We start from the raw sequence: 26,846 nt of genomic DNA, 5'->3' as shown, positions 1-26,846 counted from the left end.
CCCTATCTGTTAATAGTACATCCCATGCATGGATGAGGGTCGACTGTGTCTCTCAGTACCGGTACAGTGAGATTAAATAAACAAGGAAAAACTAAAGAATTCCTCGTATTTGCTCCTGAGAATCACATACTGTTTGGACATAGTTCCTTAAAACGCCTCTAGAGGGCAGCGATCATGCATCGTGTGATCCTGACATGCACAGGAGAAGAAGACGGACATGTTAGCTTTGTAAGAAGCAGAAGAAGAAAATCACAAGTTTTGTAGATTTATCATACATGTGCTTCCGTCACCGAACGTAACAGAAGATGTGCCCTAGCAGGTCGTATGAGAAGACACAAAACAGCAACAGACTGACGCTACTGAGTAATAACCAGCAAAACTTAATGTGTTGAGTACGCCTGCGCGTTTCTACCAGATCGTCGAGCCGCCCTTCCTCCCCGGCAACTTGCACCGCAGGGTCCGGCGGACTGCAACTCACAACAACCCCGAGTTGATTTGCTTATTCGCTTGAGCGCTTTTTGAGACAACATGGAGAGCCCACGACATGTTAATAACGGTAAGCTAACGTGTATGTAAAGATTTCTATGTCGCAACGAGTTATTGGCTTTTCTTTTTGTGTGTGTGCGCCCGATTTTGAACATGGCGTACCCCGCTCTGACATGGCGGTATCGTTGTGCTACGTTACAGCGCCAGGGAGCTGCTGCGTGCGGTGGTTAGTGGAAGGAGCTCAGCGTCAGCAAAGATAGTTATCTAACAACGCTTTCGGTTATTTTATGACTGCATGCTTTAATGTAGCGGGCAGGGGTGGTTAACTAGCAGCAGGGGGTTGGCATCAGTTAGCAACCGAAATTAGCACTAACTGTAACAGCCACAGATGCTGCCTTCGGGGGCTTTAACCAGAGTAGCGAAGCGTTATGACACCTAATGTATGAAAGTCGAATAAACATTAAATATATAACGAGCAACGCCGTTTATATATTGTTATTCAAACGAAAAAGTGTGTTGATGTGTACATGTACTTTTACAGTCCCTAAGTTTTCCTCATTAGAGAGCCCGGGCTTTCACAGCCGAGTTTACCATCTGGGTAGAGACGCTCATGTCTGGTGCATCATAATTACGACGCTCTTGTTAGCCTGTGAATGTATATGGGGGTAGCCGTATCAGTCACCCTAAACTCCCAGTGCCTAGACCCACCTGAGGGCCCTGTTGTGCCAAAGTGTGGCAGATATTTCTGTTTCGTCGTTGTTGTTTTGTTTATTTATTCTCTGATATCTTTACTTAAAATAATTATATATAAAACAAAGAAATTATCTCTGTCTGCTTTATTGTATCTATATTTATAATGCTCTTGATCCTGATATTATTGCGAATTACAGACCTATTTCCAAACTGCCTTTTATCTCAAAGATTCTTGAAAAGGTAGTTTACAAGCAATTAATGTCCTTCCTAGAAGAACACGGTATTTTAGAAGTTTTCCAATCTGGTTTTAAAGCTTTACATAGTACCGAATCTGCCCTTTTAAGAGTTTTTAATGATGTGTTTTTGGCAAATGACTCAGGTGACTGTGTTATTATTGTGCTGTTAGATTTAACTGCTGCTTTTGATACAGTGGATCATAATATTTTAATTTCCCGTTTAGAGCAGTTGGTGAGTATGCGGAGTACCGCACTGCAGTGGCTCAGATCCTATTTGGCAGAGCGAACTTTCTCTGTGAAACTCGGGGAGTTTGTATCCTCTGTTGCGTCTCTTCAATGTGGGGTCCCACAGGGTTCAGTTTTAGGCCCACTTCTTTTCTCTCTATATCTCCTACCCCTTGGGTCTATTTTCAGGAAACATGGGATTTCTTTCCACTGCTACGCCGTTGACTCCCAGATTTATTTCCCACTTAAAAAGATAAATGGCTTCTCAGTAGACCCGCTGCTCAGATGCCTTGATGATATAAGGGCCTGGATGGCTTTGAACTTTTTACATTTTAATGAACAGAAAACAGAAGTGATGGTTTTTGGTGGCGCTTCTGAGGCCACTATTATAGATCTTGGTTCACTGGCACAGTATGTTAAACCAGTCATCACTAATCTGGGAGTTAAAATAGAGGCAAATCTTAAACTTGAAAGCCAGGTCAGAGCTGTTGTAAGATCTAGCTTTTTTCATTTGAGGGAATTAGCCAAAATAAAGCCTATCTTATCGAAACAGCATTTTGAGACAGTAATCCATGCCTTTGTTACTTCTAGGCTGGATTATTGTAACGCACTTTATTTTGGGGTTAGTGATGCGTCCATTAGGCGCCTGCAGGTTGTGCAAAATGCTGCAGCACGTCTTTTAACTGGAACAAAAAAGTTTGAGCACATTACCCCAATTTTAATTTCACTCCACTGGCGACCTGTACATTTTAGGATTGTTTTTAAAATTCTCTTATTTGCTTTTAAATCTCTTAATGGCCTGGCCCCCCCCTACCTCTCGGAGCTACTACAACCATATACACCTGCCCGTTCCCTTAGGTCCGCCAATCAGCAGCTCCTTAAGGTACCAAAAACTAAGTATAAATCTAAAGGTGATCGTGCTTTTGCTGTAGTTGCTCCAAAGTTGTGGAATGATCTACCCTTGCATGTTAGGCAGGCCTCTTCTCTCTCTGAATTTAAAAGTCTTCTTAAAACATATTTATTCGCTGAAGCCTTTGGCATTGATTAGAGGGGTTGACTCAATTTGTTTTGACATGTTTCAATTTATTTTAGTTTTTTAGTTATTTATTTTATCTTATCTCATTTTAATTTTCTTTACTTATGCTTTTAGCATGTACAGCACTTTGTGAACTCTGGTTTTATGTTAAAGTGCTTTATAAATAAAGGTGGTATGGTATGGTATGGTATAATAAATCTAGTTCTTTCGGTTTGTTTATACAACTGTAATGTTAAACCTGTTGAAATTTCTGCTGTCCTCCTGGCCAGATCTCTCTTGAAAGAGATTTTTAATATTAATGAGACATTTAACCTGGATCTACCTTGCAACAGGAAAATTCTTACAGGCTCTCAGTGACTTCACATCATTACTGAGCAATATGTTTGACATATGTTGACAGACTATAACAACATTTTAAATTCCCATGCTCGTTTTTTGGCACATACCCCAAATCACTTTTTGGAAGACGATCGCTTTTGACACAACACACCGAAGCTCTCAATTGCAAACTTAGTGAGGTTCACTTCAGCTGTAAGTCACTGTGTAAAAGTTTTGAGCCACCTCTCATTACTTTGTATATTTCTCCCAAAGCTAGACTTTCTTGTAATTCTTTGTGATAGTTTGAACTATTTGAGCTATTATGAATTATTTGAGCACAAGAAAGGCTTCTAACTCAAGGGATGAAGCAGTGTTTCATCTATACTTAAGCGGCAATTTAGCAAAGAACTCATTTTAAATCGTATCTTTAGTCACTTTTACTAGCAGCCAGTGACATAAACACTAAATCACAGTAATAACACAGTGTGACAACATAAAATAGTAAGTCCTGAAGAAACGGGAAGAAAATCCTGCAAAGGCCTGACAATAGAAGCACCTTGCTCATCAGTTGAGCCATCTGCTCTTCACCTCAGTGGAAGGTTGGTTGTTGAGAAGTCATTCTTAATGAAGGGAAAGGCTGAAGTATGCTAAATCACCATGTAATGCCATCTAGCAGACATCTGATTAGGAGGTGCCTCATTTTTTTCACTGTTTCATTTCACTGTGTGTTATACTTGTATAACTATGCATGTGACAAATAAAGAACCTTGAACCTTTTAATCATGAAAAATGATTAAACACACTGCCAGTGCACACTATCGGTCATGGATTGGCCTCAGACAGGTCGTGAGTCTGGATTTCAACTTTATTGGAGCAGTGTGGGATCATCTAAAGATGGCTGACATCCAAAGAAGAGCTTTGAACGTCCTCCCAAAAGCCTGGAGAACTAATCCTGAAGACTAAAAAAATGACAAGGAATCTTCTGTGAGACAGTTCAGGATGTGTTGAACAATAAAGGCGATACCGGTGTACCAAATGCTCACGTTCAGGCTTGTTATACAAACTTTTTTTTGTCATATATCCCTTTTTCCTGGCGAAATGTAAGCAAATGAGATGTGACTTGACTTTTTTTTGTTTGGTTTTTACAGCACTGTATATAATGCGTTACTTCATGTAAATGCAGTTGACCTTAAATCAGTGATCTTCAGCATTTATGAGCTTTCATTCATGTGGAAAGTTTGAAATAGACTCCACTGTCTCTCTTTCTCTCTGTGTTTGCATAACAGCAGTGGAGTTGCACCTCGTCTGATCTGTTTTTGTCAAACAATTAGTGTAACGGCCAGTGGAGAGCACATTAATCTAGTGCTACATTACGCCTCCAACCTGCTGTAAGCACTAATCCACAGGAAGTGTTCAGCATCATCGTGCTTTACTTCACTTTAAGAGTTCCCTTCACAGGTGGAAAGCTATTCTGGCTATGCTCCTAAGCTTCTAACTTAATTTCTTTGTAACGGAGCATGATTTCTATCTGGGACTATTTAACCACAGCCTTCAACATCTGCTCCTTCATCCACTCCGGGACTTAATCCATTTTCAATCTTGAGCACCTAATGCAGAGATATTTTGTCATAAAGTCAAAGCAGTTGCTTCTTCACATTCTCTTGATAGTTTCCGTTTATTTTGCAAGGCTCCAGATTAATTTAATCTACAGTGAGTAACTTTTTAAATATTGTACAAATATTTTCCAGATCCACCTCTCCTGTTGCCATCTCTTCGCCTCTTCATACCTCCTCTGCGCCTGGTATCTGCGGCCATGTGGCACGTCGTGCAGGGGGGAAGCGTGCACGACTATGGGATGGTGGAGGAGTTCATCAGCACGGTCACAGAAATCGTCCCTGAGATGCTAAATGCAGATCAGAAAGCTCAGCTCCTCCTGGGACTCAGAGCACGGGTAAGTCCCTCTTGTGGAAGAGTGGCTGCCATAGGCGAGGTTTAGAGAAATCTTTGGGGCCCTTGATTGAAGTCACTGGAGGCTAACGGCTCTTTAGAGATCGACGTCGTCACCCATCTTTCTGAATTGCATTCTTTCTAAGAAGAGCAGAAACAGTGTTACTTGTGCTGTGCTGTACTAATGTACAGTAAAAAAAACTATTGCTTGTGTAACATTAAAGCATGCAGACCAGTTCTAGTAGCTTCCCTAAATAAAACTGAGTGAGTTCACCAGATGATAAAGTGCTGCATGGTGAGAGAACTGGAAATTTTTTTGGGTTAGGGACTCTAAAATGTATCTCTTTAACTGTTATGTAGTTGTACAGCTGTTTATTTTTACCCTATAGTCATGTATAATACTGATAACGGATCATTTTTTGAAATCCTTCCCAAACATGGACAACAGGCCAATCCTGTGTGGCTGTGTTGTTTTTAGTAATGGTTACAGTAATCAGGGAAATGTGGTGTGCTGACTGTTTGCTGCCTTGTTTAATCAGGCCTGTTTCTAAGCCAGGAGAGTCCCTGCTGTAGTTGGACTTTGTTAATGTTTTTTTTAATTAATAAAATCTTGTTTCAGGTTGTTCTTGAATTGTGTCGGACCGAGCAGATAACGGACAGAGAAACCATCGAGATGCACCTGAACAGGATCAAGGCCCTCGTGTCGACTTGGGCAGCACAGGTTAGATCCTTTAGAAGAAAAACAAGTGCCCTGTAGGCCAGCAGCCTGGTCATAGTTTCCCTCCGATTATTATTTTTTTTTTTTCTTCCTAAATTGCAGCTTGTGATTTTTAGTTTTTTTTTTTTCCAGCCGTCTTTTGCAGATGTTGAGTTTCCAGAGTCCAACTTTGTGGATCAGGTTGAATTGTTGTTGAAGGATCCTGAAGAGAAGGACAGGTTCTTCCAGGTTTGTAACATCATGTGCTGTCAAACTCATGTATCCTATCTAATAATAGAGAAACAGAATATATAATACACATTTCTTTTCCACCCTCAGCATGTTTTCCCTACTGACTTTGGGCCTGAATATGACAGTGCTATTCAGGTTTTAATGCTGGACTTCCTGTCCAGATTGGAGAAGCTTCTTCCAGTTCCAGATATTCAACAGGTACTAGAATAAGTGTGGCAAAGCGGCCTTTCCAGCACTGTTCTACTTCCCTAAATAAGTCCAGTTTGCATTTAAAAAATTACAAATTTTCCAAGTAATCTTTCAAGTCAGAAGAGGGTTTATGGTGAAATTTTGGCCTTGGCTACCTTTTTATTTCCTTTTATTTGTATTTTTTGCATTTCTTCTCTAGACTGCTTCCATGCTCAGTGCCGTCCCTTCAGCTCTGGAGGAGTGTACACACTCGGTTCCTGACCTGCAGCACCTAAAAACTGTACTGCAATATCACACAACACTGGGACATTTCGACTGGAGCGGTGAGTCTCGTCTTGGGTCACGAGCACATTGTTGCTAATGTAGTCTGAATGGATGATGGACTTGTCTACAAACACTGTCCAGCTGTTCTCTGAGCTGTAGTGATCTCTGGCATGATCTGCTCATCTCAGTTGGCATACAATACAGCAGCAAAGTGTATTTAGACAGAACGCAGACATGTGGAAAAGGTTAGAAGAGTTTATTTGCAGTTTATTTTCAGTTAGGTTATTTGTAGAAAAAGTAACCTGATGAACATTAATGTTTCACTTTGAGAGAAGATTAAAATGTCCTCAACCTGTTACTAAAACAATTAAAGTTTAAATGGTCCACATTCTCTCTTTTACTTCTGTGGAAGAAATGTAACAAAAACTACATTTATCTCTGCTTTGCAGCATACCAACTAGGGCTGCAAAAATTAGTCGACTAGTCACGATTACGTCGACGATCGTCGACGACTGATTTAATAGTCGATGCGTCGTTTGAAGCTTTGTAAGATCCCAAAAGACGCAGGAATAAGTGGTAGGATTTAAGAGTGTAATAACGGACTGAAACAGAAGATGGCAGCACTGCATGTACAAGGATGCCAGCTGCTGTTAAACCCCGAAGAAGAACTAGCTCTGTCCCAGAATTCATAGCGCAGCCCAACGCAGTTGTCAACAATGGCGGCAGCTAGTTAGTTTTAATATTACTCTTATTATTCTTTCTGGGTCACAAAATAAACGTTTGGCGAGAATGTAGCTGTGTAAACCTCAAATATCTGCTCAGTTTATCAAGACACCACATATTTTCAAAAGTGCTCCGACGTTTTCGGAGACGTCTGTTACCCACCAGCTCAATAGTTAGCCGGGGTTCAAGGCTCACTAGAGCCGTGAGAACACCGGACTCCCAGCAAATCGTTTTCAAACCCACCGCTGTCTTTCGTTACTCAGGTTAAACATATATAAGTCACTTAGATAACTTAAATGTTATTGTTTGGCTTTTTTTAGTACTTTATTTGTTCCTGAGTAAATCGGTTTGGCTAAGATTAAAGTTATAGTTTTTACACAGCTGAATAAACGTCAAGCAGACAGCTGATTATCAGAAGTGTGAGATGGTTGAGAATATACTCCGGTGTCCTGTTATATTTTAGATAACAAGGAGCAGACGGCTGAGTTTATTAAACTTCACTGAAACAATCTGCAAATTTCATTAAAATTTAATAAACTATCATCTTGTCTTTATTTTTAGTTAGCACATAATGATAGTTATATAAGAGCAGATGTGTGCTGGTGCAATAAGCTGTACGTTTTAAGTCCAATCGTTGCATGATCTGATTAGTCGACTAATCGCAGAAATAATCGGTGACTAGTCGACTATCAAAATAATTGTTTGTGGCAGCCCTAATACCAACCGATAATTGGTGGTCAGAACATTTTTCTTCTTTGATGGTTAACTAGTCTCATAACATTTGTCATAAACAGACCATTCATACCTAAAAACATCCAGCTCTTAAAATTAGGTGGTAGCACTTATTTTATTTTTTATTTTTTAAGCACCATCTTGACCGGGGTTCCAAGAGATCTGAAAATGTGATGTGAACCGATCGATGAGAGCAACTCATCACGAAAATGAAAGCTTTTACATAGTTTTATAAACCTGACAATAAAGGAAATGGCTACGCAAAAAACAACACCACAATCACACAGTCTGACACAAAGTCATACACCAAGCAGGAGGTATACCATCACTTAAAAAACAAAAAGTAATTGAGGAGTCTAGTTATGTGTGCAGTCAATTATATTTTTCAGGGGATTTTTTTGTTTCTTTGTTTCGTACATACAGCGTAGTGGCTTCTTTGTCATATTAACAATCTTCCAATTATATTTTGTGAATCTTTGTGTTAATCTGTGGAAAGTCCTCTTGCTCTTATATTGAAAGTTCAGAAGCTGCTAACCAGTTAGCTTGAGGTCTTCTTAATTCACATTTTTGCACTGGTTGGTGAACCATTTCAGTGCTGTGGTGGCCCACATAGTTTCTCCTCATGTGGTCAAACAGCATTCAACTCCACCATCTTGGACTCCAGCAGGCAATGGTAGTTCATTTTTGGGCAGCTAGAGGGCAGCTCTAACCAGAACATCCAGCAGGTGAAGAGCTGCTTTATGACTGCAGAGCAAATGAGGACTACAGAAGCTTCCTGAAGTCCAAGATGGGCGAGTTGTGGTCCCTTCATGGGATTTTTATAATATCACAAGCACACTACTCACAACATTACAGGAATATTTGGACTAACACAGAATAACACCAATTCACAACCCCCAAGAGGGACTGGTTTAGCACTTGGTGGTCACTCTATTTTTTTTCTAGTTTTGGTGTTTGTTTGTGTCCTTGCCACTGCTAGGAGCATGGAATGGTACATGTAGGCCACTCAGGCTGCAGGAACCTTTTACCAGCAAACTGATATTATGCACAACACTACCACGAACACACTTTTGCTTTTTCTTTGAGCTTTGACACTCTAACAAAACTAATGCATTCTTCTTTCTCCTTCAGATGAAACTCAGGCCATTCCATCTTCATTTGGGAATTGCATCCTGTCCTCGCTGTCCCTTCCTCAGCTGGAGAAGGTTGTGATCGATCCAGACCAAATACAGTTACAGCACGCACCAGAGCAGCTGGAAAGCTGCATGACCGTCCAGGTGGAGGGTGAAACTGTGACGCTGCTGGACTACATCCAGATCGAACAGGCGCCCAGTTTGGTCGATGACCAAGAAGAAAATGTAATAAATGAGGAGGAAACGGAAGAAGACGGAACGCAAGAGGAAGCAGGCGATGCCTTAAAGCCGGCCGCTTTTCAACCACTTAAACAAAGCAAAAGACTTGAGTTGAAGAGAAGAGCCTTAAAAGAGGATCAAGACTCAGCGACGGCTAAGAGACAAAGGAAAAAATACCCTAACAATAAAACATGTCCTGTGTGCAATAAGACTTTCCTGCGGGCAGCGGCCATGAGACGGCACCAGGAGATTCACGATGCAAACCGGGACCTTAAGTACAAGTGCACCAGCTGCGACAAACGATTCAGGGACCATTACGACATGAACAGACACACCATGCGCGTCCACGAAAGGGGGGAGATGTACAACAGCGGTAAAGAGGAAGACTCAGGGGATCCAAGCACCTCAGAGATGTCAGAAGACAGAAACTGCTCTTTTTGTGGGAAGTATTTTGCTCGCCGAGTGGATATGGAGCGGCACATGAAGTCTCACTCAGAGGATCGCCCATACAAGTGCTCTTTCTGTGAGAAGAAATTCAAGAATCCTTATGTTTTAAAGAGACACCAGAAGGAGATCTGTAAAAGCAGAGAGCAGAAGAAGGTAAGGAGGAAAGAGGCTCAGCGCTCAAATACGCAGCCAGCTTCGGAGGTGTCGATGGAGGGTAAAGTCTGTCCCATCTGCAGCAGGATCCTCCCCTGCACTGCAGACATTGCAAAGCATTTACGATCTCACTCCGAAGAGCGTCCCTTTATTTGCGTCACATGTGAGAAAGGCTTCAAGTACAAAGACACGTTAAAGAAGCATCAGATTATTCACGGTCATGAGGGCCTCAGAGAGGAGCAGACCAAGACGGTGGAGCAGATTTTGGCTGAAGCCGAAACTTTTACGCAGAACTGCGTGGAGACTGGAGACGCTGATAAGCAGGAAAGTAATCTGGACACTCCTGCAGACACATGTGAGGAGCCCCCCGCTGTGCCTGTGCGAAAAGTGGCCAAAAAAGGCCTGAAAGTATGCCCGGTGTGCTCTCGAGCGTTTGACAGCGTCAAAACCCTGAACAGACACATACAGTGTCACACGGACGATCGGCCGTATCACTGCGTCCACTGCAAGAAGCGCTTCAAACACATGCACGGCCTCAAGAGACACCAGATTTACGCCATCTGTCACAAGAAAACCAGTCGATTCTTGTGGAAGAAGGAGCATAGGGCGGGGCCGAGCCAAAGCGACGCGAGCAGCGCTGACCTCCAGCAAGGGGCCCCTCTGAAGATCCCAGTGTGGTGTTCCAACTGTGGCAAGCACTTCGAATACCTGTCCGCTTTGAAGGACCACCAGGAGAACGTTTGCAAGCTGGAAATGAGGGATATTATGAAATGTGACGACTGCGGGAAAGAGTTCAAGAGCATGACCATGCTCAAAGTGCACCAGAGGATCCACGACCCCCTGTACTGCAAAGAGTGTGGGAAGATCCTGGCAAACGAGGCTGCCTTTGAGAGGCACAAGCTAATGCACAGACCTATGCAGTGCACAATGTGCGACAAGACTTTCACTTTACTGAGACGCTTGAGGGAACACTACGAGAAACAGCACAACTTCTCCGGGCCGTATCCCTGCCCGCAGTGTGACAAAAGCTTCATCCAGCTGTCCTACCTCGCCATTCATCAGAGAATCCATAAAGGAGAGTTCCCTTATGTTTGTAACTTGTGCCCGGAGAAGTTCAGGTCCTCCAACTGTCTGACGGTGCATCAGCGGAAACACACTGGGGAGAAACCCTTCCTCTGCTGGCAGTGCGGGAAGTGCTACCGCTCGGCCTCGGAGCTCACGGTCCACATGGGAACGCACTCGGAGGAGAGGCCGTGGGCCTGCACACAGTGCAACATGGCGTATCGTACCAAGCTGCAGCTCACAAACCACGTGGAGCAAGTCCACATCGGGGTCCGGTATCCCTGCAACAGCTGCGGCAAGCAGTTCATGAAGGAGACGTCACTGAAGAGGCACGAGCTCATCCACACAGGAGAGAGGCCGCACCAGTGCACCGTGTGCGGGAAGACCTTCCTGACCGCCAACGAGCTCAGGCTCCACAACAGGTACCACACCGGGGAGCGGCCATACAAGTGCGAAGTGTGCGGCAAAGCCTTCATCCAGTCGGGCTATTTGAAGTCGCACATGCGGATCCACACGGGAGAGAAGCCATTTAAATGTGACATATGTGACAAAGGTTTCAGGTTGTCTTACCACATGAAGAAACACAGGCGGACTCACGCCGGGAAGCCGAAGAGCTACGTATGCGAGGAGTGTGGGTTAGCGTTCCTCCAAAAAAAATCCCTTTGTGAACACTCGCTCACTCACGAATTTAAAGTGGAGTCATCTTTCACAGAGGATGTGAGAATAGAGTTTCAGTAGAAATCCAAATCTCTCTTAATGAGATGGTTCACCAAAAACACTCTGACCGGTTTAAACGTTGGTGCTTTTGTTGCTTTCCATTCATTCTGATGTTCTGAAGAACATATCATTGATCTCTAAGACGTGTGTATCTAAAACCAGTGAACATTTTCAGCTTGCAAATCTTTCTGCAATAAAAAAAACTTGAATTTTACCATCTCTTCTTTGTTTTTGAATGACAAAATTGCTTATGTTGTCTAGTAATTTGGGGTTTAGCCTAGTAGTGTGAAACGTGGCCCTGCACCTAAGCCAACCGAAGGATCTGAAACTCCATAAAGCACCCCTCCAATAGCCAAACCCACCTGTTCTCTGATTGGATAGTTAAATTTGTGATTGACATGACATTGGCCAATCAGATGAAAGAAAGAAAAACTGGGTCAAAATTCGTACTTGTAACTTGAAACTTGAGTGCAGAGTTTCACAGGTATTTTTTTTGGCTAAGTCCACACACAAATCTTTTTACGCACACACAAATTCTTTTTACACATACAAAACTGATTTACGACCACAATTTGAGCCCATAGCAAAACTACAAAAAAAAAGTTCTGTCCAAATAAAATATAAGCAGCTGAAAGATGGGGAAATCTCGGCTTGTTCTATTTTTCGTGAATAAACGCACCATCATGGAGAAAAACATTCCAGAGACGAAGCGAAATAAAATCCGAGACCTTTAATATGATTTAACCTGTGGTCTTTTATTAGCTGTCCACAAAAGCATGTCATGGAACGACAGAAACTGTAGCACGAGTGTAACATTCCTTTTTGTTGTTATACTCCACCACATCCCTGCTCCTCACACCATGTATAATTTATATTTCGTATATATATATATTTTGTACAATATACATGTTCTCATCAAAGGAAAAGAAAAAAAAAATGCAAAAGTTCATCCCTCCCCCTCGGTTGGGTGTGAAATCTAGTGAATACCCCATGCACGTTTTCACTGCATCTAGGAGAAGTGTCGTTTATTAGGAACAAGTATGCAGGCAAATAAAGGGGAGGGTCTCGGTGGACGAAGCTGGTGTATAGAGCACATTCTCAACAACATTAAACAAGAAGAGCCATGCGAACCGACACTTACTCTACAGCTTGGACCCAGTTTGGAATCAAAAGCGCCAGTACAGGGGCTAAAGTTAGTCTTTTGCTAATGGCGTAACATTAAGACAGATTTTAAAAAAGGATTGTTTTTTCCTCTCTATTCTAATGTCAAAGCCATATATGTTTCTTTGAAAAAAAAAAAATCACAATAAGACTGAAACTTAAGCTCACAGTTGAAATACTAATGCTTTTCGATTGAGAGAGAGAGAGAGGCTACAGTAACACTGGCACAGAAAGTGCTTGACATCATTGTGAACCTTTTCACCTCTGCGGAGACAAAAACGGCTTGCATCTTTTAAAGTTACGTTTCACATTTAAGAAGCGAGTGTGGTGAGTCGACATCGTGACTGTCAGCTTCCTCAAAGGGTTCACGGTAAAAATGAACACCACGGTGGCAAAACAGTACATGAAGGGGCGTCACAAAAGAGACAGAAATAATATTCATATATATTCAACCTTCTGTTTCAGTCTCAGTCACTCGTATATAATCGTCTTTCAGCTCATTATACTCCATCTCCTGTGGCATATTGCACATCATACCACTGAAAGTAATACAATTTAATGGAAATATTGCTTAATTTTTAAAACTTTAAAGTTTATATTTATATATCTCTATATATTCTTTTCCCTTTTGTAAAACAAAATAGCGGAATGTAAAATAAAATATATCATGCCGTGTATGTAGGTAAGAAAATAAAGCTGTAGGATAACATCTGTACTTTCTTTTCTGTAGCTATTTACAGCTTTGTGTCAATGTGTGTGTGCGTATATGCCCAAATCTCTCTCTCTTAAAATGATTTGCAGGAACCAAAACAAATAATATCATTATTTTTGGAACGTGCTACAGTTTTTTAAATGATACCTTCCGATTACAGGAGGAACAACCACCACAGAGTATGAGGACACTTGAACGATGTTTGCATTGTTTAGCCAAAGTGAAGCATCTGGTTTCCTTTTTTTTTTGGTTTCTCGCTGGATTGGAAAACTTTGCACGTTTGCTGCACTGTTACATTCATGAAATACACTGTGTGGTGTGCGATTTCCTTAGAGGGAGAGAGGTACCGGTTACATCGGATGGGTTCGATTAAAACGTTCTTTTGAGCAGCAGAGCTGACAGTTGTTTACATTTGGTCCTTTGGTATTTGATGCAATCACAGGGATAAAAAGGTTGAATTATTGCACACTTTGAGCACTGAGTTTAAATTCCCACTTTTTTGGATGCGAATTAAGAAAATTCACTTTTACATAAAAACCACCAGTCAACCAAGTCCTCCAACACCCAAACCATCTTCTGACCTTTTGAACATTTTTTGGGTATTGATAAAAATTGGTAGATATGCGTACTTGTTTTCCAGTTAAACTGTCCTCAGATTTGGTTGAACTTCTGTTTTTAATCTAAAAATTTGGCGCTTTCCTGAACCGAAGTTGACATTCATGCGAAATAAAACGGCAGCGGCAACTTTTTAAAAAAAATGTTTTGATTAATCTCTGAGAAAAATAATAAACAAATTTAATTTCGGAGTTACTGTTTGTTTAAAACATATCAGAACGGGAAAGTTTATTTTCCTCCTCACCTTAAATTGAGCTTTTAACCGCTTTCATCTGCACACTGCGCTCATTTTTCTTGGTAGTCATAGTTATCATCTCCCGTTTTGTTTTTTTTTAATATATAGGCTTGTTTTTTCTTCACACAGTTTTTAAATCTATCATGATGATTAAATTAAACTAAATTAAAACAATTGTTTAGTATTTCAAAGATGTGTCACTTTCATTTGCTTTTTAAACTAATTTCCAGAAAGGAAGGAGAGGAAAATACAAAGCAGTTGGTGTCCATAATTATGAACGCACATTGAAAGCTGTGGAAAGATATCCCACGTGCCTACTTGGAGGATGTGTGCATAGCGACTGCAGAAGTCCGAGTATCTTCCACAGGACTGCCCACACAAATTCTTGAGTGGGTGCTCTGATCATGAAATTTATGAGGTTTATGCTGCCATCCTTCTGGATCACTGCTGTAACTCTAAAAGTGCTTGTTTCATTTTCTTTTAGTTTGAGCAACTTCACACATCAGATGCATCAGGTTGTTTTATGGAATCTACTATTTTAGTTTGGATTTACTAAATTTATTTGAAGCTAATTTTACACCTCAGCACTCACAGATTTACCCTCACCAGCCATACACCTTTCTAATATCGGGGTGAACACCTGCTTTCACAGATTCAACAAGGTGCTGTTGTTTACTCCAAATTCTCACCCTTTCGCCTGAATGTTGCAGCAGAAATCGAGACTCATCAGACATTTAACGAGCAGTTGAACTGGATAAAGTGGCTGTGTAAGTCAAATAACATCGTCTAAATTTACCCCATTTAGACTTGCAATTAACATATGTCCAAACCACACAACATTTGGAGGTCTTATTTTACCGAGCTGCTTCATGGAGCAGCTCAGTCAAATAAACAGAACCCTGACGTGGGACGTGCCATGTTTTTTGACAAGTCCAACTAATTTCCATACTGATTACAAGCAGAGTGGAGAGACCGAGGATGCATTTTTATACCGGTTGTAAATGTAAAGACCCATAAATCAGATATGCATTGAGAGAACGTGTCCAGATACAGATGGCTGGTATAAATAGGGTAATTGTGCCTCTAATAAACTCAGTGCTCTGTGCAGGATTCAGCCTCTCCTTCGAAGAATTCATGTGGGGGTGAAGCCTTAAACAAAGAGTGACTTTAACATGCATCTCATGGTCTACCCCGATGGCTTAGAATATTATCTGAAAGAGCTCAAGTAATTTGAGGCAAAACCTCTTCAACACCTCACTCAGCCTACTCAGTCTACACAGAAAGCACACCTAAAGCAAAAACAGAGGAGTCATACGAACAGAGTAAACATGCAACTTTGCATAAACAAGACGCACAGCAGGGAGCACATTCAATGAGACTGGTGTCAGCAGCCAAGCGGGTGTGTGTAGGGGAGGTGGGGATACTGTACATCAGCTTACAAAAAACAAAACAAAAAAAACAATAACAAAAAAACTAACACTATGACTTTCAGAATGTATTAACATGCTTACTTTAAGCATCTTTAAAGAGAAAGTCCCTGCCAATTGAAACCCCCCCTCTCCAAATCCCGCTTTTGATCAGTTTTGCAGTGGATACAAAGTTAACAAGCAGCGTTTTCCCCTTACTTCCCCTTGCGAAAGTGGTCCGTGAAGTAATATCTGCATAAAAAGCAACACCAGGGGTCAGCTCAGTTGACAAGATGTCATGCAAAAAAAAATACCAATAATAGTAACAATAATTTTTTTTTTTTTAAAAAGAGTCGTCCGTGGGCGTTATCGCAAGTTAATTTCCCAGTTGGGCATCCATGTTTCAAGCATAAGTCAGCATAGATTTCACTGAGTGGGCCGTCTTTAGTCGAATGAGTGCCGGCCGCAGTGTCAGCCACGGTGGAAGTTCCTGTGATCAGTTTGGCCTCTGCACACAGTAGATATAACACAGTGAATCCAACATAGAAGAGACAGAATGAGATGTAAATAAGAGCCACCTAAAAGTCCGCCTGCTGGCTTTGCTACTAATCACTTTTATTGGTTGTATAGAAGGGTTATATCTAGATTTTGGCATGTGTAATGGCATCCACTTCCATAAAGTATTATTGTTTGTAAACCACAGTCTCATTTCGCAGATGATAACGAAGCTGCATTTATTGAGTTAAAATTCTACTCTACCTTTTTGAGTGAAAAACAGTGTACAGTAGCCTATGTATTTCATGCACGTATCCTATATGAAATACAATAGAAATTTTTTTGAATCATGGTTAGAGCTAAATGATACTGTTGGGTCAAGGCAGTTCTGTTTTTTTTGTTTTTTCTTGTAGGTTTTTATTACTCTTCAGGGTGTGGAGTGACCGATGGGAGCCACAGGGCAAAAGAGTTCAAGGTCAGGAAGTCGCAACATGAACCCCCATTGAGCTGCAACAGGCAGAATTAAAGGGAATTCCTGACTTAAAAACATCCGACAGCTCCTCTTCATCAGCAGGGTGGGTGCTTGGTCAGGGGAAAACGGGGAAGTAAAGCGGGACGCTGGATGCTAAAAGTGGCATTACATGGATGCTGTGGTTGGATCGAAGGGCTCCGGTGAGGATGACGTCACACCACGGAGCCCTTGGAGGTGGAGAGGTGGATGGAGTGGATGCGTGCGGCCAGAGTCTTCTCCAGGTCGTGGAGGATGTCGGAGCAGATGCCGGGGCTGGACACGGGGCTCTCGGCGGGGGAAGGTTCGTACAGGAGCTGCTTGAAGCCATCGAGTTCGATCAGCAGCACCATGTTCTTCAGGAAGTAGCCCTCGATGAAAGCCGTCAGCTCCGTGGCACCAAGGAACTACAATGAAAATGAAAGATGAAAGGAATGTGTGACATTAGCAGCTTTCAAATTCTGATTATATATAATTTTGCCAATATTCCAGTCATATTCCAGCCCAAAATTGGTAATTGCTTTTTAAGAACAGTCATCATTATTATCCCAGTGTTTGAACCTTACAATAGCAGCTATTAATCTGTCAATCTAGCACTTTCTTTAAATATCTTTAATTAGTTTACTTTGAACAACTAACAGGGTATTTTTATTCCAGTACTCAGGCGGGAAGATGGAAATAAAGGTGGAATTTTCAGCTCGAATTTCCCCACTTGGAAAGTTGTAGAAACCCCACAAACACCAACTTCACAAAACTGTAAAACCGGTACTCTGTACTACCACTTTTAGCTTCTGAGCTAAAAGCAACACAGCTTCTAATTAGGTATTCACTTTAAAATAAAACTATTATCCTGTTTTACAAGTTAATTTGTCAATGCACCTTTTCTGCAATGTAACTTAATAAAAAATATACAGCAAATGTTAACAAACTGAGCAACATGTTTTAATGCTGTTATAGCAAATTTTACGTTTTACAAACGTATACGTTATTAATGGTTTAATCACACTGCCATCTAGGCTTCATCACAGAGTCCTGGAGATTAGCTGGAGACCGCCTGGCAACCTCTGATTGCTGAGGAAAAAAACATGTATTTCCTGTTCGGTTGGTCAGTGATTGCTCACAGATTAAATCTGTTACCTTCTTGTGATTGTGTTGATTACCTGCCGGTTACCTTGGTTCCCTGTTGTTTCCATGGATGATGCCAACGTGTCTGCAAACAGTGGCAAACTACTTCTACTACCACCAAGTGGTAGTAAAGTCTGAAATGCTACGTCTCACTACTGCAATCAATACATTTAAAAATTGCAACTTTTCCTTTGAAGACAAGTGGGTATGCTTTTCTGGTACGCATTGCACTTTCCACAGTTTCACTACTGCTCTGCAAGTAGTTGGCAAGTGTTTGCAGACAAGTCTGTGTCTTCCATGCACCAAAGCATTATTATTATTCCCTATTCTCAGTTGAGCCTAGCATGACTGCGGCTCAACTGAACGTCTTGATCGTGTCTGGTGTGTCAGCCCATGCATAAAGTTTTTGTTCCACTTTGTTCCATTTGTCATTTGAGTCACTGCTAATACAAAAATATGAGAGCAGCTTGAAAAATAGTGTGTGTGGTGGTTGTATTGCCAGTCTGCAATTGTTAATTAATGGCATGTTTGCACCTTATGTAAAAATTCATTACACAAACCCCTCCCAGTATGTAAATCAGCTGCTAGAGACCGTAAGCCTCCCACCTTAGCGTGTTTGTAGAGGTCCACACAGGTTTCGGTGGTGATGTTCTTGGAGCAGATGATCTCACAGTGTCTCTGAAGGGCCTCTAGTTGGAAGAATTTGGCTGCAGACAGGAGCTACAGGGAACAGTACAGCCACACAGAATGAGGCACAGGACTCGGGATTAGAAATGTTAATACTCATGCTGTCACTCCACAGGCTTTGGTTAAGTCTTTCTTACCTCCATTACTTCAGTGTTGCGTATGTGCAGGGACTCGGTGCCTCCACAGTACAAATACTGCATCACCAACTGTAACAGAGAACAGTACAGGCTTCAGGTTATGAAGCTGATGAAGAGTACAAGAGGGACCCTTTTTTCTGTTGCTTTTTTGTGCCTCTTTTTTGGCTCCATTCTGTCACCTGGAAAGTAATCCAGATTTGAATTACATATGTAAATTTAAGCATTTACATATTTTCACTGCTATCAAATACCTTCCCTGCATCCAGTGATATTTACTCTCATGTTTTCTTTTTATCGCCATTTAAAAAGGAACAAGCATTCAATCAGTAAAAATAAAGAGCAGACCAGAGATAAACAAGTCCCCAGCAGGACTGGAGAGAAATTGAAAGAGACAAGGGGAAAGAAATGGGAGGGGGAAGCTCTGGGGCCGCAGTTTAATTGTGTCTTCTGTAGCCTCATGGATACACCCAGTGGAAAGCTAAAAGATAAAGAACATCCAGAAAGCGAGCAGGAACAACATTTCCAACATTTTAGCAGCCGCCAAGCCGGTTCAAGCTCACGTTTCTGGGCTCTGGGTTTACAGCTAATGTGAATCATTTAAAATCAGAAATGTGCAATACTGCTGACAGACTTCATTTAACCCTTTTCCAAAAAGATTCATGCCATTCCCACAGATGTGCACAAATTGGGTCAGCCTTAAGCTTCATACGGTAAAGTTGGAGTTATATACTTTCTGTGTTTGAGAATTAAATGGATTTCTTAATCTCGATTGTTTAACTATGTACCTAACACCATTCCTTCAGAATAAAACAATCAAACGTGGAGCCTGTTCTTATACTCATAGGGGACGATGAGTGTTGTGGGTCTGGTTGAGAGTGGGAATAGGTTTTGTATGCACTGAAATCTTTCTTCTCTCACCCCAGAGAAGAACGGCAGACGGCTGCCTTCTCCCTGAGCCTGGATCTGCTGGAGGTTTCATTTCCGTTAAGAGGTAGTTTTTCCTTCCCACATACATTCTACCGTACAATATAAAGTGACTTGAGGCAACTGTTGTTGTGATTTGGTGCTGTAAAAATAAAACGGAATTAAATTGAACTGAAATAAACGTCTTACATGGAAAATATTGTACTTGACATGGCTGATCTCAATGCAGGTGTTTTCTGCTGCTGGTCGGTTTTGCAGCAGCGACTTGAACCTAAAAACAACAACAACAACAAAAAACAGATAAATTCTACATTATTTTTCCCATCGGTGCGCTTTTGTTTTACAAAATAAAATAGGAGCAAAGTTTCAGGTTACCTGGGTGAAGCTGTAAACAGCAAAACTTTATGTGCATAAAATGGTTTCCCCTCCACCAGGAAGGTAACATCAGACATCTCCTTGTTGTTCAGGAAGTGGGGGTCTAAAAAAAACAAAAGAAAAAAAAAAGAGAGATTTATTCACGTCTCCCACACAATGCATGCAGAGCAGCAAACAGCAGAAGATTAAGCTAATGTGGCCATTAATTACCGCAAGGCTGATTCATCACGTGCCTATCAGTGCTGAATTATCAAATCGCGTTAGCATTCCTAAACGGCAGGGGATTTGCATTTGATATCCGGTGTTTGCATCCTCGAGTGCATTTCATTCACTGCACACAAATCAAGTGATTTAAAGCACTTTATTTAAACCCTGCCAGTAAATGATCAGCAGGTGGCGCTGCAGCGCCGTCACTGAATGTTTCTCTTCTTCCTCGTTTCTCTCAAAGAAATGTCTAAAATAAAGTTTGAGGTGTTAATGGACGATTTGGTTCATTACAGACAAGTGGACCCATTTTATCTGCACATAGAGAAGGGTCATTCCTACTATTCGGTGCCATTTCAGTGTGATCACTCTTCATCAAAAAATACAAAATTTTGAATTATTTTAACATTTCATCTAAAAGAGGGATTTTCAACCTATAAGAAAAATGTATTGGTCCAGCTAAGGATATTATATTATAATATTTTTTAAAATCAAAGTCTTTACCCATGACGTGCCAAATGTCCACCCTGTTACAGGACATTCAATTTTCTATTAATAACTGTTTTGAATACACAGTTATAGTAATATTTACATTTTCTAAAAGCTACAATGTCCCTTTTTAAAATCTGCAAGGAAATTTCAAGGAAGTATTTTAAACAAGCATTATATTGAAAGAAGACAGGTTCAGTTTTAAGACAGTGTAATTTCAAAAGATTGTTTTTAGATTCAAAGGGAATATAAAAAAAAATTGGCTCCATTTTTAAGTAACTTAATTTTGCTGATTCATTCCCTCCCAATAACCAAAGAGACATGCATTATGTTTGTTGATTTGATTTAATTAACAAAAGAAACACACAGGTAACAGGGTGGACAGAGGAGAAACAGGGTGGACAGGAGGTAACAGGGTGGACATAACATCAGTGACAAAAAATACCACCTTAAAGAAACTTTGAACACCTTCACCATGCCCGTCCAACCAACACAGGTAGATACATGTCCACATTAAACAAGCAAATTTTCACTGTACACCCAACATAATGAACATTTTTCTCACACATTTTACCTATGCAACAGACCAGCAACTCCAGTTTTTTTCAAGGAAATCCCACACTTTCCTCTCCAGCTGAACTGACCTCTTATTCAAAGGTGTTGGTTCTTTCATCAGACACACAACCTGGTCATCCCTATACCAGGTTATGTCCTCACGTGGACTTGGCCAGTGGAACTTGTTGGTCCCGTTCTTGTGCATGCATTTCACTTTAACATCCTCTTCAACCTCCAGAATGATTCCTGGGTAGGGTTCACCATCGTAGTTGATAATGCACCACTGACCAATATGATCTTTTGTGATGTTCTCAGGCCGGGTTGGTCCCTCAGTGCAATGTGGACTTGCCTCTTGACTAAGGCTTATCTCCTTCAGGCCATAGCATTCACAGTCCAGTACACCTTTGTCTGCCTGGCAAAGGCAGGTTATGTCCCTGTATTTTATTGTTCCTGGAGAGAAACTGAGTACTTGGTGGATTTTCATGGTTCCTTTGACCCTCTGCTTTCTTTTCCTTTCTCGCCACTGCTTTCTCTGTGCCCTCTTCTGTCGTTCACTGAGATCTGCCACTTTCTTTTTTTCCCCTTCCTCTCTGTCCTTTCTCCACTTCTCTTTTGAGATATATCTGTCTTCTCTCAGGGTCAGCATCACGACGTGCTCGGTAGCGCCGCTGCTTCTCCGCAGCAGACATTGGTGCCATTCCCTGAAAAATGTATACTATTCAAAATCTTCTAAAAGTATATATATACAGGTTAATAATAATTACCAATACACACTTGTATAAATAACCCTAAACACTAAACTTCTATCATCTTACGTCCCCCCTGTTACCATGTGTCCCCCCTGTTACAGTGCATAGCAATAACAGGGGTGACGGTAACAGGGGGGAGATTTTATGCTAAACTTAGCCATTACTACTAGTATGATGAACAACAAGCTAGTACATGGTGACCACTAAGAACCATTTTTAACATGTTTATTAGCCATATTATAAAAATGACAAAAAAAAAATTGTTTCCACTATTAATAAGCGTAACAGGTTGGACGTGTTATGCTTTGCCACATTACAAAATCTTGCTAAAACATTGAAAAAAGGGTTGATTAAAGAGTGGTACTTACTCGTCTTCTTCTTGAAAGTTTTCCCTCCAAAATATGTTACATCCGGGAGTGTCATGTGACTAAAAGAATAATCAGGTGATGTGTTCTATGGAATTCTTATCAGAATAACAGGGGTGACAGTTGATTCAGGGACACATTTTTTTTAAAGATTTTAAGTATTAAACATGCATTAATAATAAAAAAGAACATTTGATGAGGAACATTAGAAATAAGCCAATCCAGAAATGATGAAAAATCTAGATTTTTTTTTTTTTTAAGTTATATTTGTAACTGAAGTCGAGCAAGCATGACTGGGGACATAGTACTTTAGTGACTTGTGCTAAAATAAAAGTAATTTACTTTTAATGTATTTATCCTGTGTATATATCAATGTGTTCTATGGTAGAGGGGGGTTAAACATACAAGAAAATGGTTTAGAAATAAGCATTAGACAAGTTTTACACTAAATATACCATATTATGTCATTAGGACTCAAATGGCACCGAATAGTAAGAATGACCCAGAAAATACTGCACGTCGAAATAAAAAAAAAAAATATATATCAGATTACTTTTAAAATGAAACTCACTTTACAGTTTTGGACAGAAGTTTACATGCACCTCCTTATGGGCATGCACATCACGGTAATTCAGGGGTTTTAATTAGTTCTTTGAACTTAATATTTTCTTTTTCCAGGGTGAAATAATTGTACAGCATACATCTTTAATGACTTTAAATAAAAAACAAAAACAAAAATGAAAACACATTTTAATAAGAGTGTACCATCAAGTCAGTCAGACTCGTGGGATATTGATCTGGTCCGGTACCTCGCAGAGGGGGTTGTCGATCACTTTCAGCTGCTTTGGGGTAAATCAAATTAGGAAGAGGAGCCCTAGAGGGGCAAAAACGAGACAACCCCCCGTCTATTTTTTCACTAGTTTTTGGCTAGGGTCAGTGTCACTACTAGAAGCCTGAGGTGATACCTGGACCCTACAGAGGCTACAGAACAACTCCAGGATGGCACATCAATTCGTGCCATGGCCAGAAGGTTTGCTGTGTCTCCCGGCACAGTCTCATGAGCACGGAGGAGATTCTAGGAGACATGCAGTTGCTCGAGGAGAGGTCCTTAAACATCGATAAGACAACTATCTGCTCCTTTGTGCAAGGAGGAACAGGGTGACCTTCAGCACTGGTGTGAATGTCTCTGATGAAACAATCGGAAACAACTCATGAGGGTAGCCTGATATTCCGGTGCTCACTGCCCAGCACCAGTGAGCCCAATTGGCATTTAAAATAGAATACCAGTCCACCACTGGCACTGTAGCTTTTCACAGATGAAAGCAGGTTCACCCTGAGCACATGTGACAAACATGAAAGGGTTTGGAGAAGATGCAGAGAGCATTATGCTGTTTGTAACATCGTTCAGCGTGACCGGTTTGGTGGTGGGTAGTGATGGTCTGGGGAGGCATATCCACTGTGGGACACACAGACCTCTTCAGGCCAGGCAACGGCACCCTGAGTGCCATCAGGTATCAGGATGAAATCCTTGGACTCCCTTTCAGACTCTATGCTGGTGCACGGCAATGCCCGGCCTCGTGTAGCGATAGTATGCAGGCAGTTCCTGGAGAATGAAGGAACTGATACGATTGATTGGCCCCCACATCTGCCTGACCTCTGAGACATTATGTTTCATCCATCTCACGCTGGCAAGTTGCACCTCAGACTATCCAGGAGCTCCGTAATGCCGCAGGACACCATCCATTAATGGATTATTTAAGCCTGCCTAATGTTGCTTCACATCCTCATCTTCTCCTGTTTTTTCTGACATATTCACTGTCACGTTTTGTTATCACTGATGTTCGATGTATGTTTTATGTGTCTGCTCTCCCAATATTTTGCTGTGAACGCACACAGAAAGGCGGCGACGTCCCAGAACAGAGCCAAGCCGCTAAATATGAATTACTGTGATTCAAAACTATCCTTATTTGACCACAGTAGTTCAATGAGTTTGTGCCAAAAAATGAAATGCAACTTGGATTAAAACTAATTACATTTAGGTCCATAATTTGTTGGGCAGTGACACAATCTTTTGTAATTTTGCCTCTGTACTCCACAACAGTGGGGTTTAAAATCAAACAATCAAGATGCAATTGAAGCGCACACTCAGATGTAATTCAAAGGTTTTAACAAAAAGTGTCTCATTAACTGTTTAGGATTCACTGCCACAGTTATAGTCAGTCTTTGTTTGTGGGTCTCTCTGCATTCAGTGTTTACATCACTAACTGGAAAGTACGATGTAATGGACTGAGATCAGGTGACTGACTTAGCTATTGAAGAATTTATATTTCTTTACCTTGAGAAACTGAGATAAATTCATTTTCGGTAAACAGCAGTTTGCACCTTGTATTTCCATTCACTGAGGTGGTGCATTGAGGTGAGGCCTAAGTGTCCAATTAATCTAGTAAAAATGGCTGTAATCCTGCACTTCACTCACATCTCGATTGTTCGATTTTACACTTTTTTGACATACAAAAGCAAAATAACTAAAATTGTATCTTTGCACAACAAAATTATGGACTTTACTGTAATTTTACTTTGAACAAATATTGACAATCAGCTGCAGTAGTGACAGGTGATGACTCAAGCACCACAAGTAGGACTGAATACCACACACGCAATTCACTTTCACTTTGTCTCTGCAGCCGGACACAAAAACCTTTTTAAGAAGAGCAAACATTAAAGACCTTTGCATGTGAAATTCAAGGTTTTATTTAATCTCCCAAAGCTTCCTTTGAGGAAACTAAGGCTATGTTCACACTGCAGGCGAAAGCGCATCAAATCCGATTTTTTTGACCCTATGCGACCCATATCCGATCATGGTATGACAGTGTGAACGGCACAAATCCGATATTTTCAAATCCGACCTGGGTCACTTTCGTATGTGGTACTGAATCCGATACATATCTGATGTTTTAGAAAGCGACTGCTCTTTGAACGGTCATGTCGCATTAAATCCGTTTTTTACGTCACTGACACAAGACAGACGCCAGTTATCAGCTCCGGAGAAGATATTGCAAACGCTTCCTGGCCATCCAGTGTAGATGTCAGTGAAACTGTTGGGAAGACAACGTTGGAGAAACGTGAACATTTTATTCGTACTGTATAATCTGCAGATTCTGACAGAAATCTGCAACTATCCTTTGAAGCAGCGCTCCTCTCTAAAACAGCAATAAGGATCATCATTAGGCCATATGTAAATAACAAAATAACTTTATAACTTAAAGCAAAATTGGGGAACGTAAAGTCTGAAACAAGTCTTTATATTAACAGCCATCAGTCAAACAATAATTTTTGCTCTGGGTCTAAACAGAGCGTGTTGTGTGTGACGTCTTCTTTTGCGCATGCGGGCCGCTTTGAGGGTTCACGCTAGAGCGCGTTTGCTGTCACATTTTATTTGTAGTGTGAACAAGCAGACAAAAAAAACCGGATTTGATCAAAAAATCGGAATTGAGCATTAAGACCTGAAGTGTGAACGTAGCCTAAGAAACCTTCAAATATACTGAATACATTTCTACTACTAGATAATGTTCATACAGCTCCTTAGAACACAAATAAAATCATTTTCTAGATAGATTTCCCCCAAAGTGGTGTTTTTCCAACAAACAGACAAAAAAACCCCAAATTATTTGTGAAAATATTTTGAAAACATCAAGAAGATCTTGTTTCATTATGAGTTAATCTGATACTTCTTTGTCTATATGTGGCTTCTTCTGAAGCACAGAAGGATGCACTGTAAATAGGATTAAATCCATTTGTAAACCTTTATTTAATCACCTGCTGCAAATGTCAAAGGAACCTACAGATGTGACGAGGAGAAAAAGCGCGCTCTCTGAGCTTGAGGTAACTCCTCGCTCTAACCCCCCCAAAACACAACAAAAAATAGAGAGAATCTTCACCGCAGTCACATCCTCATCACACAGCAAATGTTAAGCATTAATAACTCGCTCTCTTACCTAAGCGCGAGGTCTGCTTCTTCTTGATCTCCGTCAGCTTAGGGATGGGGAAGGGCCCGTAGCACTGCGTAAAAATGACTGACAGCTGCTGACTTATCACCTCATTCTGCAGACACACACAAACACCAGTGAGGACAGAAACTTTACACATATTACAGTTTTGTGGCCTCGTTTTTTTCCATGAGCAATCCGGGACAAGAAATTATGCAAATGTATGATAATATAGTTTGAAGTGCACTAAATTTATGCAAACATGAGTGTTATTAATGTCGACCCAGCACATGGGCACAGGGCGGTTTGTATTCCCAGAAAGCGTGCCTTACGTTGTCTGATGTTCCTCTAATAAGCGTTTTGTTTACGTGGACATGAAAGAAAGCTCCAGTGACCTTGCTGGATCGGAGGATCTGGAACATGAGTGGCAGGCCGTGCGTGATCAGCTCCTCAGTGTACTCCTCCTCCTGGATGCAGCAGAAGTCTTTGAGCAGGCCCTGGATCAGCGGTCGGCGGTGCTGGATGAAGCAGGTACGCAGGGACTCGAGCCAGGTGTGCAGCGTCCAGGGAACACCTGGGAACACCAGCA

General features: G+C 41.1%; 2 protein-coding genes across 3 annotated transcripts in view; one reads left to right on the top strand and one right to left on the bottom strand.

Annotated features, from left to right (window-relative positions):
- The first annotated feature begins 201 nt into the window (after positions 1 to 201).
- On the top strand, positions 202 to 11,743 carry LOC308399587 (uncharacterized protein). The gene is made up of 7 exons (XM_080886943.1): positions 202 to 556; positions 4,743 to 4,945; positions 5,561 to 5,662; positions 5,792 to 5,887; positions 5,978 to 6,088; positions 6,279 to 6,402; positions 8,930 to 11,743. The coding sequence occupies exons 1-7, from the start codon at positions 529 to 531 to the stop codon at positions 11,548 to 11,550; spliced, it is 3,285 nt and encodes a 1,094-aa protein (XP_080743069.1). The 5' UTR covers positions 202 to 528; the 3' UTR covers positions 11,551 to 11,743.
- Positions 11,744 to 11,916: 173 nt separating this feature from the next.
- Positions 11,917 to 26,846, bottom strand: part of LOC308399174 (ankyrin repeat and BTB/POZ domain-containing protein 3-A) — a 279,641-nt gene continuing 264,711 nt past the window's right edge. For both annotated transcript variants that reach the window (XM_080886229.1, XM_080886230.1), the window contains 7 exons: positions 26,653 to 26,831; positions 26,267 to 26,372; positions 19,910 to 20,012; positions 19,724 to 19,805; positions 18,611 to 18,679; positions 18,393 to 18,506; positions 11,917 to 17,068 (listed from right to left, as the gene is read on the bottom strand). In XM_080886229.1, the coding sequence (XP_080742355.1) occupies positions 16,838 to 17,068; positions 18,393 to 18,506; positions 18,611 to 18,679; positions 19,724 to 19,805; positions 19,910 to 20,012; positions 26,267 to 26,372; positions 26,653 to 26,831 (884 nt within the window). In that variant the 3' untranslated portion in view covers positions 11,917 to 16,837. The remainder of the gene's footprint in view (positions 17,069 to 18,392; positions 18,507 to 18,610; positions 18,680 to 19,723; positions 19,806 to 19,909; positions 20,013 to 26,266; positions 26,373 to 26,652; positions 26,832 to 26,846) is intronic.

Source organism: Rhamphochromis sp. 'chilingali' (genome assembly GCF_963969265.1).
Source record: "Rhamphochromis sp. 'chilingali' genome assembly, chromosome: 7".
In the NCBI taxonomy this organism is placed as follows: Eukaryota; Metazoa; Chordata; class Actinopteri; order Cichliformes; family Cichlidae; genus Rhamphochromis; species Rhamphochromis sp. 'chilingali'.
Note: the sequence above shows the minus strand (reverse complement) of the source record. Positions and strands in the feature narration are given on the sequence as shown.

What these genes read in the sequence shown, in the direction of transcription:
- LOC308399587 (XM_080886943.1), top strand. Translation starts at nt 529, where the DNA reads ATGGAGAGCCCACGACATGTTAATAACG. An exon ending in TGTCGACTTGGGCAGCACAG is followed by an intron (nt 5,663 to 5,791) that starts GTTAGATCCTTT and finishes TTTTTTTTCCAG; the next exon opens with CCGTCTTTTGCAGATGTTGA. An exon ending in CAGTTCCAGATATTCAACAG is followed by an intron (nt 6,089 to 6,278) that starts GTACTAGAATAA and finishes TTTCTTCTCTAG; the next exon opens with ACTGCTTCCATGCTCAGTGC.